The 13,624-nt window shown below is 40.0% G+C and overlaps 2 protein-coding genes across 2 annotated transcripts; both read left to right on the forward strand.

Moving 5' to 3' along the window:
* The first annotated feature begins 1,713 nt into the window (after window positions 1–1,713).
* LOC140538205 (mast cell protease 1A-like) lies at window positions 1,714–4,368 on the forward strand. Its single transcript, XM_072660656.1, has 5 exons — window positions 1,714–1,771; window positions 1,859–2,006; window positions 2,100–2,244; window positions 3,745–4,008; window positions 4,102–4,368. Exons 1-5 carry the CDS (start codon window positions 1,714–1,716, stop codon window positions 4,255–4,257), a joined length of 771 nt encoding a protein of 256 aa, XP_072516757.1. The 3' UTR covers window positions 4,258–4,368.
* A 3,592-nt stretch (window positions 4,369–7,960) lies between these two features.
* Window positions 7,961–13,348, forward strand: LOC140538043 (mast cell protease 4-like). The gene is made up of 5 exons (XM_072660439.1): window positions 7,961–8,047; window positions 9,509–9,659; window positions 10,529–10,667; window positions 11,799–12,050; window positions 12,399–13,348. The coding sequence occupies exons 1-5, from the start codon at window positions 7,990–7,992 to the stop codon at window positions 12,552–12,554; spliced, it is 756 nt and encodes a 251-aa protein (XP_072516540.1). The 5' UTR covers window positions 7,961–7,989; the 3' UTR covers window positions 12,555–13,348.
* The last annotated feature ends 276 nt before the right edge of the window (window positions 13,349–13,624 follow it).

Genomic DNA, 13,624 nt, shown 5'->3' on the forward strand with positions numbered 1-13,624 from the left:
CACCCCACCTCACCTCATCCCCAACTCCTCAACTTATCCCAAAAGTATTGGATGGAGCACCAACCATCATTCCTAAGAGCACAGCTCCACTGCTCCACAGCTCATGGTATATACAGTGATTATTTCTGTGACTGCTGATTGGCTGTTTATTGACAACATCTGCATTGATGGTGGCTGTATAAGTGGCAATAAAAATGTCTTGCACATTATTTAATTTAATGTGCAATGGTGGTGCCAAGGGGTCAAAAGGGGGTGCTATAGCTTAACCTGTAATATGATCAGCAACCCCACAGTTCTCCCATGTTGTTGTTTTTTTTTTTTTTAATAAAAATAACAGGATTAGAAGGAATTAATTTAAATTGACTCTAAAAAAGTCAGTTTACAGTGATCAGATTAGTCTGGATTACAAATGACTAATTTTTTAATGTCACCTGTAAGTGCAGATACTGTGAAATAGATGCACATTTTGTCCAAAAGCATTCTGTTTTTTTCAGATTTTATTTGAAATTAGTTTGTCGAACTGTTCTCTTTTTCTCCCAATTTGGTACTGCCAATGTACCCACACTTAAGAGCTCTCCCGAGCACTAGCAATGCTCCCAACACTAGAAGTACTTCGCACATGTCTCCTCAGATACATGCAAAGGCAGCCAATGTATCGCTTCGTACTGCTGCTGATGTGGCCTCGTGAGGAAGCCGACACACTTTAAGCCCAGTTCCACCGTACCAGCTAACAGCTAATTCCAATGCGCCGGCCACCATCACTTAAACAGTGATAAGAGGAGAGAGCTTCATCTACCCACTTGGAGAGAGCACACCCAATTGTGCTCTCTCAACTCCAGCTGCTGATGGCAAAGCAGTATGGCTCTGGATTCGAACTCACAACCCCCGAGCCACAGACATTTGTACTTAAAAGGAGAAAAGAACACGATTCTGCCCTGGATTATGGCTGTATTTTATTCATATATTAAGGCTGTATTTTTGTACGAAAATGTTAGTGAGTGACTGTGTGTTTATGCAAAAGCCAATCAGCAAATTTAACATCCTAAATATTTCTGTGTTGCAACACACTGCTTTCACAGCCAATGAAGAACATCCTGTTTGTGCTGCAACAGGGAAGGTGTAAAAGCACCCTAAATGGGCTAAATTATAATACAGTCAGAAAACCTTCATTTCATGTTAAGAAATACAGCATCTTAAACACAAACTACTGATTTTAAACTTTGAGATAAAGGAATAATTTGTCATTTGAGCTTGTCAGTGAAAGCTGCTAAATGGATACTTTAGAAAATGACATTTATCCTCAATTTAAAACTTTCAAACATAGATAAACATGCAAAAAATGATTTCTAAACATCTTTGCTTTTATTCTTCTGATATGATTAGCATGCAGTGAATTCTTAAATGTGAAATGTGAAATCTTTTTTCTGTTATGCAAAAAACTTGTATCTCCATTTTTCCCATTTGTTTTGCCAAAATTTGAGTTTGGGTTCTTTTATTCATGAGGAATCCACCATTGGTTTACACTGACTTCCACTGTTAAGATGTTTTGTGATATAAGGTTCTTGTCTAAAAGTGATGACATGCTTGTAAAGGCTCATTTATATACATTTTAAGTGAGGAAGAGGTGAGTACACCACCCTATAATGAGGAGGTCCTACAAAGAGCATATAAGTACCTGGAGTAGTCACAGAGCCACAGTCGCTCATCGACAGGATGAACGCTCTTCTCCGAGTGCTGCTTGCTGCAGCTTTGATCACACTGGTGTTTGAGGGTAAGCGCTTGATTATGAACTCAAGAATGTAAGATATTGCACAGTTTCTGGAAGATAACATTTTTTACTGGTCATTTCTTCTTCTAGCCATCTTTGGAGAGGTAATCATTAATTGTCAGAAGGCCAGGAGGAACAAACTGCAGTTCATGGCATCAGTGCAGATCAAAGAGAAGCACAAATGTGGAGGATTCCTCATAAACCCCCGCTTCGTACTCACCGCTGCCCACTGTTTCAGGTACCTTCTGTGTTTATTAAACAGCAACATTGTGTTATCCCCAGTTTCTTGATTTCTACTGATGAGATGTTTCTACCCTTCTGAATTGCAAAGGGAGGGAATGAGCGTGGTCATCGGTACTCATAACATCGACAAGGCTAATCCAAATTTATGGCAGAACAGATATGAAGTGAAGGGCAACCACACACCAAAATCATACAAAGATCCCAAGACTGGAGATGACATCATGCTTCTGGAGGTATATATATATTTTAGTAATTATAATTATGCAGTAAGAAGTGAGAGGGGGTACTAATAAAGACAAATTGTTTCGATTTGCAGACAACAAATTTACCACTGATTAATAAGAAAGTTTCCTCACATCTGTGCATTTAAACAACTTAGAGGCAGGGTCATATAGCTCCCTGTTCTCCACCTCTTTCATTAGCTTCTCCTTGTTTAATCATGTTCAGATGGAAGATAGCTAGTGTTTTTCTTGAGGTGGAACATCGGCACCACACACTAAACAGAAACTGTGCAATAAACCAAATCAAACTTGACAAATTTAATTGAAATAGCTCAACACAACTAATATAACAAGTAATTTCTCCAAATTCAACACTTTTAATGATGACTGCAGTCTCAGAATTATTCAACCCTTCATGACGAGCATCTTTAGAACTTAGTTTGGCACCCTGCTAGTAACTGCTGCATAGCCAAACACAACCAGCTTCTGGCAGTGCTATTGAGCAATCTTAGGGCAGTGGGGGTTGTGTGCTGCATTCACCTTCTTCACATCTCTGCAAATCCCATTTTGTATGGGGTTCAAGCCTGGCGACTGTGACGGCCACTTCAGATCTTCCAGGACTTTTTCTGAAACCAACCTTAGTGTATTTTGGGTTCTGCTTGAGATCTTGCCAGGGACTGTCCTTGCCCTCCACACACTGCATGTTTGGAGACCTTCAGCATTTGGCATGCATCTTACTGTGCAAACCGAAACCTCAGTGCCTGCTGCCACCAAATCATGCTGCAGGTCTTTTGCAGTCACTTAAGGATTTTTGACCACCTCCCCAGGAATCTTGTGACAACCGGTGATAGGTTCCTTTTTCTGCCACATCCAGGTAGAGTAGTCAGTGTTCCTCAACTTTTGAAGTCTTTGATTCCAGCTGATCTCCAGCAACATTCAGTGCATTTGCTTTTTTTGTATCCTTTTCCTTGTTTATTGAAGGCAGTGATCTCTTCTCTGAACTTTTTGGACTACGTTTTTGCCATATATTTCTAACATACAATCAAACGTCACAGTCAATTAACCCCTAGCAGGTTCAGGTGTTTGATGTGTTTCATCTCAAGCACACTTGATGCTTGACCCCTTGAGCAGCTTGTGTCCTGCCAGTGGGACGAAGTGTCATTGCAAATTTCTAAAAGAATCCCTGTAGTTACTGAGTAATACACCTTAGTGTGTAATAAGCCTTCCTGTGTTAAGGAGTTAATTTGCCACCAAATTTGCAATTCAGGGGAGGCAATAATTCGGAGAGTGCGGTATTTTGTGTGCAATTTAAAGAAGCCAGTTATATTATATTAGTTTATGTTGAATTGGTTTATTGCAAACAGCTAAATGTTTGTACATTTTGCTAGAATCTTAGGGGGTTGAATAATATAATGCCTGCAAGGTCGTGACTAACTGTGGTATAATGTACAATTTACATAATCACTAGATTAAGCAAATAACGGATTGTGTTTTTCCATTCAACACTTCAAGCTTACCAAGGCGGTTCATCTGACTGATGATGTGAAGATCATCCCTATGTCAAAGAAGGATGATAGAGTCCAGCCCTATCAAAAGTGTCAGGTTGCAGGATGGGGAATTACTGAAAAGACACAAACCGCAGTAAACGACCTCATGGTGACTGATGTGTCAATCATAAGTTTTGAAACCTGTAGGAATGAATGGAAAAATGTAAATAAAAATCTCCCACCTGGCGTAATGTGTGCAGGGGGCAATGAGAAAAGTGGTGCATGCCAGGTAAGACGATGCCTCACACACTGTCTGGATATTCTTTAGAAACAGTGAAATGGTCTAAAATGCTAAAATGCTTTTGCTCGTTGATTCATACAGGGTGATTCCGGAGGACCTTTGGTGTGCAGTGGTGTGGCCGTGGGTATTGTCTCCTTCAATCTAAATGGAAATTGTAAATATCCAAATATTCCCAATGTCTACACTGACATTGCAAAGCACAGAGCCTGGATTGATAATGTGCTGAAAGGGGTTTAAGGGTTTCTTTTGCTTTTCAGTCAGCTGATGTTTGATTTGATGGGACTGTTGATCACTCATTTTTGTAAAGTCTCTTACATAAAGATGGATTTCTTTCTTTTTTTTAATAAAGCTGAGTCGCAATAAAAATGAGTCTATTGCATTAATGCATGTAAATACAGCACATGCTCCCCATCCTGGTCCTGGAGAACCTGGTGCTCTTTATGTCAGGAAGGACTTGTTCAGGAGCTGATCAGGTGTGGTTGGCCAGGGGTACTCCAGAATTGGGGTTGACAAACAGAGGCCTACATAAGTTCTAGGAAATATATATTGTAGTCATATATACTCATATATACTATTGTTATAAATGCTTCCTCAGGAAACAGCAAATGTGGGCAGCTAAACAGGTGACCATAGAGAAGTGATGTTCATTGGCCACTAGGTGGCGCTCCTGTCAATGACTAAGATAAGATAGGATTGGACAGTCTTTATTGTCGTTATACACAAGTATAATGAAATTTCGTTAACAACCATCCAGGCAGCAGGGCATGTATTTACAAATACAAATGTACATGGACAGCAGAATAGTCAGCAATGGTATTTATAGCAGTTTGAGGTAGGTGTAAAGTGTAAAGCAGAAATGTAGGTAGAGACCCCAAGATTGTTAAAAGTCCAGGATAAATAAGGTGCAATCAAACAATGAAACAAAAATCCAGGAGTAATAAACACGTTGTCAGGAGTGTGATATGGTCAGAAAGAGGCAGTGGGTAAAGTGTGGGTACCAGTGGGGTGCAATGGAGACCACAGATTTTGTAAAGAAGTTGTTTCTGTATCTGTGTCTGTATCATTTGCCAGATGGCAGGATATTGAAGAAATGGTGACCAGAGTATGGTGTGTTGAGGCCTTCTTCTTGAGTCGGTTGGTGTAGACACTGTCCAGTGTGGAGCAAACCTGCAGGAAGAATGGATGATGGATTTCTCCTAAACTTCAGCAGACATAAAGCTGTTATGGCAAAAAGTGATTGTATCAGGTACTAGTTTGAAGGTTCTGAATGCAACCAGCACCAGGTCTGCTCACACATAAGGACATAATGTTTGACTGAAGATATACTTTACATAAAATAAACAGGCTTCAAGGTTATTTGAGCAAAGCCATTGAAGAAACACTTTTGGTTCCATAAAGGTTTCATTATATTTGTAATGGAGATGTGTGAGTGGAAAAAAACCCTAGAATTCAACAACATATAAAAGGTGCAGTTTAAAAAAGATGCAGCGACTGGCTTCATGTGACTCAAAAAACAATTGATGCTGCACGTACAGTCAATGTATGAAAAGCTGTGAAGACATCAGTATTCACAGAGCCTCACCAGTTGCGTGTCAGATTGACCCAGACAAGCTAATCGAAAGCAACAATGAGATCAAGCTCTTTATCTTATCAATCATCTGCAGAGCAGATCATTTTTTTTTTTGTTGTTTTTTTATCTTTCTAGGTCGGTGGTCTAGCAACTCCACCAACATGAGGCCTTTACCGTCAGCCTCTGTCTGCTTTAGGTGAGCTACGTTCCACACAAAGACACCAACTTCTGCAGACTCTCCACTGTGGTCTGCTGTCAGATTGACAATGATAAGCTCATCAAAAGCAACCCGAGATAAAGCCCTATATCCTGTCAAGCATCTGAAACACACTTAGTGGGAAGTGGTCATCTTTGCAGAGGAGGGTCACTTAAAAAAAAACCCAACTTTTTAGGTTGGCGGCTTGATGACACCACAAACATGAAGTCTTTATTGTCAGCCTGTTTGTCACTGTCAGCAGAAAAAAAGAGTGTGGTGAGAAGAACAGCCTAGTCTTAGAGAATTATATTAGAAGTATATTTTGGATCATTTTCCTGTTGTGGACACCATCCTCTTTTCAGCCTCAGCCTTTTAACAGATCACAGTCTGACCAGTCTTCCAATATTGCCAGTGCCACTGGCAGCAAAGCAACCCCAAAGCTTCACAGTTGACACAGTGTGCTTTTTCTCAATGCAGCAACAAGACTGAATGTCGTCTTAAAACAGATAAACGATGCAAAATACAGGTGCTTCAGACAACCTGCTTCTGTTTCCTAAAAAAGGTAGCTTAAAACGTCACTTTTCAGTGAGACACTGATCTCAAGAGCACCAGAAGGAAGCAATCCAGGACCTGTTGAACAGTGAAAGGGTGAATATTGTACAATGGCCTAGTGAAAGTTCAGATCTCAATCCCATCAAGAACCTGAGGCTCACAGACTCCTTGCAATCAACCTGAACAATCTGGAACAAACCTGCATGAAGGATGGAGGAGAAATGTCTCCTAAACCATGATCAGAGTTTGTAGATCTCTCCTCCAACAGACCTAAAGTTAGAGTGCTTCTACCAGGTACTAGTTTGAAGGGTCTGAATGCGACCAGCACCAAGTCTGCTCACACATAATGACTTTACTTAAAAAATAAAGGGGCTTGAAAAAGGTTCTTTGAGCAATGCCATCGAAGAACGTTAATGGAGATGTGGGAATGGTAAAGAACCATATCATGAACCTCTTTAAACCTTAAATAGGTTGTTCACACACATAATGGTTCTTAAATGGCATTGCTGATAATGGTGATAATACTGCAGCAGTATAAGTAGGCCTAAGTGAAGGCCTGAGCCCAGATATTCAGTTGGCATGCACTGATGGAAGTCAATGCAGGTGCACTATATAGACCAAAATATTGGGACACCTTATTCATTGTTTCTTCTGAAATCAAGAGTGTTAAAAAAAGCCTATCCTGCTTTTGGTGGAGAAACTGTCTCTACTGTCCAGGGAAGAAGGTTTTCTACTAGATTTTGGAACAGCATTGCTATAAAGATTTGAACCCCAATTCATCCCAAAAATATTGGGTGAAGCACCCTCATTCCAGAGAACACAGTTCCACTGCTCCACAGCTCAATGCTGGGTGGCTTTATACCCCTCTGGTCCATACCTGGACTAGATTAGGCAGCATGGTGCCAATACATTCATGTTTCATGTTCATCTGCTCCAATACCTTTCTACAGGGACTAGAAAAGCTGTGGGTGTGCGTTTGTACATATGTGTTAGCAGTGGTTATAGCTGAAAGTGGATGAACACATTTATTGGAAGGGGTGTCCACAAATATGTAGACATAGTGTACATCTACAACTCTATGTTTTCTGAAGTATACAGCTAGACAAACCAGAGGAGTTTTGAAAACAAGCACCGTGGGCCGATTAAGAACCTTTTTTCTATTGAAGTGAAGGGTCTTCGTCAATTTATAGGTTCATCACACACTCTGGCATCTCTGTTACAGTTGCCTCTATTGTATAATGTACGGTGCATTAGATCCAATCTCAACCTAATGGTCTTGTTCATTACCTACATTAATTACCCATAAACTAATGCAGGTTAACATAATGAAGATGTCTTCCAAGTCATTCTAGAGCCATTCTGTTGGTCCAATCATAATGCAATGTTCAGAAAAAGTAAAGCATTAAGAAAACATTTAGAAAATAATAAAAACAGCATCTTTCTGAGTGGCACTGTAGTATGAAACGGTGGTTTCTGCTTCTGCAGTAGAGGTGTGAAAACAGGCCTGTGTGCAATAATAAAAAAATAAGTACTTCTGCGACAGCAACACATTGAAGGTTGCAAAAGTGTTTGTGGTGAGCACATCTTGCCCACTCTGCTACATATAATCCCCTTTCTCTGTAAAGAGAACTAAAACTTGCCTGGTTGCATCATGACTCTCTTCTCTCTGATTCTGCTGGCTGCCCTGCTGCCATCCTCGGCCCGATCTGGTAAGATTCATCTGATCTTATCTACTCTCTGTAGGACTTCCCTACCAGTTGAATCTGGCATGTGGTTTATCACTGTCATCTCAAATCTCAAATCTCCATTGATTTCAGTATTTTGAAAAAGGTTAAAATGTTTTTTAAACATTTAGAAAAGAATAATCCACTTTACATTGTTGTCACGTCAAAGTCAAACTGAACTGTATTGTCGTTCAGACTACACAAACTTGCTCCAAATGCTAATGTGCGAATATAGCATAAAAACAAGTACCCGTAAGACATCATGTAGACACTGTGAAACAGGAAGTGTAAACTTGACACTGGTGAGTAGTGATAAAGTACTCAAGTGATGAGAAACATTGAATTATTGCACACAAAAAGGTGCATTTACAAAGTGTTTCAATAAATGAATTAATTAATAAATATGTGTGTGTGTGTGTGTGAGTTCAACAGTCCTGATAGGCCAGCATGTAGTCTGATTGCCTGTGGAGGCAGACATGAGCTCTGAGTATGTGCTTTTCGATTGTGTGATTGTTCAAAAGTTCAACTGTCCTGACAGGCCAGTGTGTTCTGAATGTTCTGTGTGTTGTTAGAGAGAGTTATCTAGTAGTCTGATGGCCTGTGGGAAGAAGCTCTTGTTAAGTCTGGCAGTTGTAAATCCACTCTCAAACAGTCATTTTGTTTTCAAGTGAGTGGACATTTTATAGCAGAGCATGAGAGATGGAGGTGCAGGTCTGTAAGGGTAAGCCTTTAGCCTAGAGCTGATTGAACCTGCTTGACTGCTGCGTTTGCGTGGTCTCTTCCACCACTTGTGTCATTTCCTGTGGCAGTCAGTGATGGTAGGTGAGAGCTCTGCTGTGCGGGCCTCTGAGTCTCACCGATATAAAATCCCCAGCTTGCAGAGTGTTCTGGTGTCTAAAGCTGGTAAATCGCTCCATAAGTTGCTGGATGTGTCGAATGCAAGTCCAAGACAAACTATTGACAAATCTTGTAAATTGACTGTGTCGGAATAGAGAGTACATTGGAACAGAATCTTGTTTCATAAGCTTTCATTGGAGTTAAGAACCTTCTCTCCCTTACCTATAAGCTTTCATTTAGGAGATACAGGGTTTTGTCATGACAGTGATGATAAACAGAAACTATGATACTAAAAGTCCCCCCAAAAAATGTACTGTAGAATCTACAGAATATAGAGAACCCTCGCTGGTAGATCATGTACGTTACCTGGTAGGTAATATACATTACACTACTTCTGTTAAGTTAATGAAATACAACTGATGTCATTTAAGCATTAAACACTTAACCACACTCAGTTGTGTTATATCAAGGCTTCCTTTCACTCTGTGGGTTCTCACCAGCGCTATAGCAGAGCATTACTGATGTGCTGAATGAGAAACATTACTGCTTCACCTCTACAAAGAGAAGAATATGTGACAGCATGTATTTCATCTCCCTCTCCTGAAACAGAGCATGTAGACATGGGTATAATAAATGGCACGGAGGCCAAACCACACTCCCGACCCTACATGGTTTCTGTTCAAAATGAGAAAGGTCACACCTGCGGTGGCTTTCTCGTGTCGGACCGCTTCGTCATGACGGCTGCACACTGCTGGAATCAGTAAGTTCTCAGCTTCAAAAGAATTTCACAATGAATCTACACAAAATCTGACAGGTCAGTCCTACCATTGTTACCTTAGAATTATGTGACCTGAGACACCAGAGAAAACTAAAGTTTAAAGTGACCTATGCATTACACAAAGCCAAACAATACATACATACATGGTGTAATTGTAACCAGGGCTGATTGGCTACTGATTAACCAGTTACTGGACCTTCCAGACAGGTGGCATTTGGGAAATATTCACTGCACTCAGGTGATCTGCATTTCACTAATTGTAAGATTACTACCACTAATTGCCAAAGATAACCAATTAAGCCAAAACATTTTTATATTGACGATCCCATAACAAGAAAATGTTAGATGGTAGTTAAACACTTGGTTTTTGTAGTCAATATGTTGGATGTTGGAGAAACTTTGACAGGGGCCAAATCTTCAAAACAGCAAGACTTGTGGGGACGTCTGGTCAGCTGTGGTGCATAACTTTCGATAATCATCCAAGGAGGAACTGCATATGACTTTTTTTACAGTACTGTAGAACCAAACCTTGACCTTTTCTAATGGTCAATTTGTCATTAAATATTACATAATATAAAGAGCATTTATATTGGCATTTCCATACTGGGTAAAAAACAAACAAATCTGGCAGTTGTTCTTTGCATGATACAATCTTTTGATGAATGGACCAATAGAAATGCTCCAAAATGTTATATTGATATATTTTTGTTTTTAACATTGACTTCCATTGAAAGTTAAGAAGGCTTTCTCCTGTAAAACTGTAACTTTGGAGATACATGTTTTTTTTTCTTTTGTATAATAGCAACAATATGCGTAGATATGTCACAATAAGAGTTCTTTATTTCTAATAGGGGGGAAAAGCTGAAAGTCGTGTTGAGAGTTCATAATCTGTCTAAGACCAAATTGCATCTCACTGTGGCAGTGAAGTTCTACCACATCTATCCAATGTATGACTCAGATACTTCTTTAAATGACATCATGCTGCTGCAGGTAAACCACCAGACACACAATTGCACATTTTTCATCTGAGAAGCTAAGGATAATGGCAAGCATATACATCATTTTATTGCAAGTGTGAACGTTTAAGCTAAAGACTAGTTTATCATAAAGTTACTTTCACAGTAGATCTTTTTTCATTTAGACTGTTTTCATTGGCTGAGAAGATCGACATTAAATTCAGCATTGGTCAATCGAAGGCCTTAGAACCAAACTATTGAGGAATTAGGAGTATTTATGATCAATCGGCTCTTGATTTCACTGCAAAAAAAAAAAAAAATAGGCCACAATGATCACAGAGCATTTTTTGAATTAACTCAACTTTTACCTTAAAGTTCTCATAGCTCAGATCTCTAACTTCTGCATCTAACATCTGCAGTTTGGTCAACAATACATTTTGAGTTCAGCCTCAAAAATGCTAGTACTGCTTGCTCGTCAAGTGTGAGGTTTTAAATCCCAGCAAGGGCTTAGCGCTCCACTGTCAAAATCCTATCAGTCTGGGGACATTATGTGATGGGGGGTTGTAACCTACAGATGAGAATAAACACTGACCTTACAAAATATTTCATATATATATATTTATGTGGTATATAAAATGGTATGTAAAAAAGGAGAGTTTGGAGAACTTTATTTTTATTTTTTACCCAATTAAAAATGAAAAATCACTAGAACTAGATCATTTGCAATGCTTCTGACACTTGTGGGATTCTCCCTAAAATCAATAGAGGCTGCCTGATGCAATTGGGACATTTTATAACCATGGTTCTAGGCTAAGCGAGACTCAGCAAGCATCCGAAGAACATTCCGTAACTCCTCAGTCAACGTGCTAGTAGGAAAGTGTCGTATCCCCAGCTCTAATACATCAGTCAACAGACGCCTGTGTCAGACAGCATCACAATGATATTGATTAAGGGAGCATCAAGACCCGGGATTCAAACTTGCGCCTCTTTGGTCATGAGCTATGAGAACTCTAAGTTAACTCAAAAAACACCCTGTAATCAGTTACTTTACATCATTGCACTGTACGTTCACACTTGCCATCAACACTTTGTGGCTAAAGTGTGAAGTGCTACTGTAAATAAATAACACTGATTATTATCACTAACCAAGACCATTTCACCACAGCTAAACAAAGCAGTCAAAAAGAGCAAAGAAATCAACTGGATTTCCATACCAACAAAAGACAAGGACGTCAAGGCCAAGATGGTCTGCAGTATTGCAGGTTGGGGGAAACAAAAAATGAATGGAAAGCTCAGTGATGGTCTTATGGAGACAGACGTCACTATCATCGACAAAAATGCTTGTCAGAAATACTGGAACAAAAACTACTCAACATCGAGGATGGTGTGTGCAGGAGGTGTTGGAGGATTTTGCCGGGTATAAGACAATATTCTTCTGGCTATCAGTTCTGTGTAGAGCATCCAAGTGTGCTCTGAGTGTTTACGCTTCTTTGTACCGTTTTTGTCAAAGAAAAATGTTTGCAGAACCTTTTAAAGATTTAAGGAAGTCAAAGTAAAGGTTTTCTACCAATTTTAAGGTTCTTCAACTCTCAGCTCCAAAAGTGGTTCTTCCATTGCCTCACTTAAAGAACCTTACTTTTAAGAGGATACTAATAATGTGCTGGCTGCATCCCCACAGTCCACATTACATAGTACACATAGTACACTGCATATGTGCTATAATGGAGAGATGAAACACTGACCCTGTGTATGCATCATGTTACAGGGCGACTCTGGAGGGCCACTGGTGTGTAAGGGTACTGCAGTTGGCATCATTTCATTTACAGATGTCAAAGGCTGCAACACAGGCAAGCCCAACGTCTACACCAAGATCTCCACATTCCTGCCCTGGATTAAGGCCATTTTAGGAAGTACGGCGTGAACACCTGGCTAATAAACATGCTGCATGCTCTTCCATTGGTTGCATTACACTTTTTATTTTTGTATGAAAAGGCATTGTTACTGTCACTGTGTGTGTATATGTGTGTGTGTGTGTGTGTAGGCCTAATAAAAAAGGGTGCCGCTAAATAGGTGGCGGTAGTGCGTCTCACGTTGGTCTGCCGGCCGCTATTAGCCCAAAAGCTGTGTATCTGGTTCTAAAATGGGTCGTAAAATTGTCAAATCTTTGTTCATTTGATATGAACAACAATTGTTTATGCCATATGAGGCTCGAATACCTTCCTGTGGTAGCCTTAGCTAAACTGGTTAGCCCTGGATAATAGTGACTAACAGCTGAGCAATAGCAAGTACACAGCACATCTTAACAAGTGTCCTCCGCTCTTGTGTTCTTGGAAAGTAACTTGCGAGGTCAAGAATGTTCTTGGTATTGAGAAACACCTGAGGTCTGCACAATGCAGGTATATCAGTGTGTTATGCGTGATTTACTAACTACTAATAACTAGCGGGCAAGATTTTATTAGCAGCGGGCAAACATTCACACACACACACTTGGTTCCACCCAAGGTTTCTTCCTCCAGCTCTGAAGGAAGTTTTTTCTTGCCACTGTGGTTTCTGGCTGCTCACTGGGGAATTTAGCTTTTTCATGTCTTATGTTGTTCATTCCTTGTCTTTTTTGGCCAATTACTGATTGTGCAAAGCTGCTTAGTGACAACACCATTTGCAAAAAGCGCTATACAAATAAATTTGATCTGATTTGCTCAAGTATATGTATTAATTAGTTTGTTATTGCCACGGAATGATATATGTTAAAGCTGTAAAATTTTACATTACTGCATCCCAACTCCCACATGTCTTTATAGAGACAACTACAGTTAAAGTTACACTAAGAAATGCAGTTCTAATGCTGACTAGTTCAGAAACACTGTGGTGTAGTAGTGTGGGGTTTGGGACACAGCCCTGCCAAACTAAAGCGTCAGACGGAAGAAGTTAAAGCACAGAAACTCACCCGTGCATAACTCCATCTGCAGAGGTGAAAGCTCTCTGCTCTGGGCG

Source organism: Salminus brasiliensis, chromosome 17, assembly GCF_030463535.1.
Source record: "Salminus brasiliensis chromosome 17, fSalBra1.hap2, whole genome shotgun sequence".
Lineage (NCBI taxonomy): Eukaryota > Metazoa > Chordata > Actinopteri > Characiformes > Bryconidae > Salminus > Salminus brasiliensis.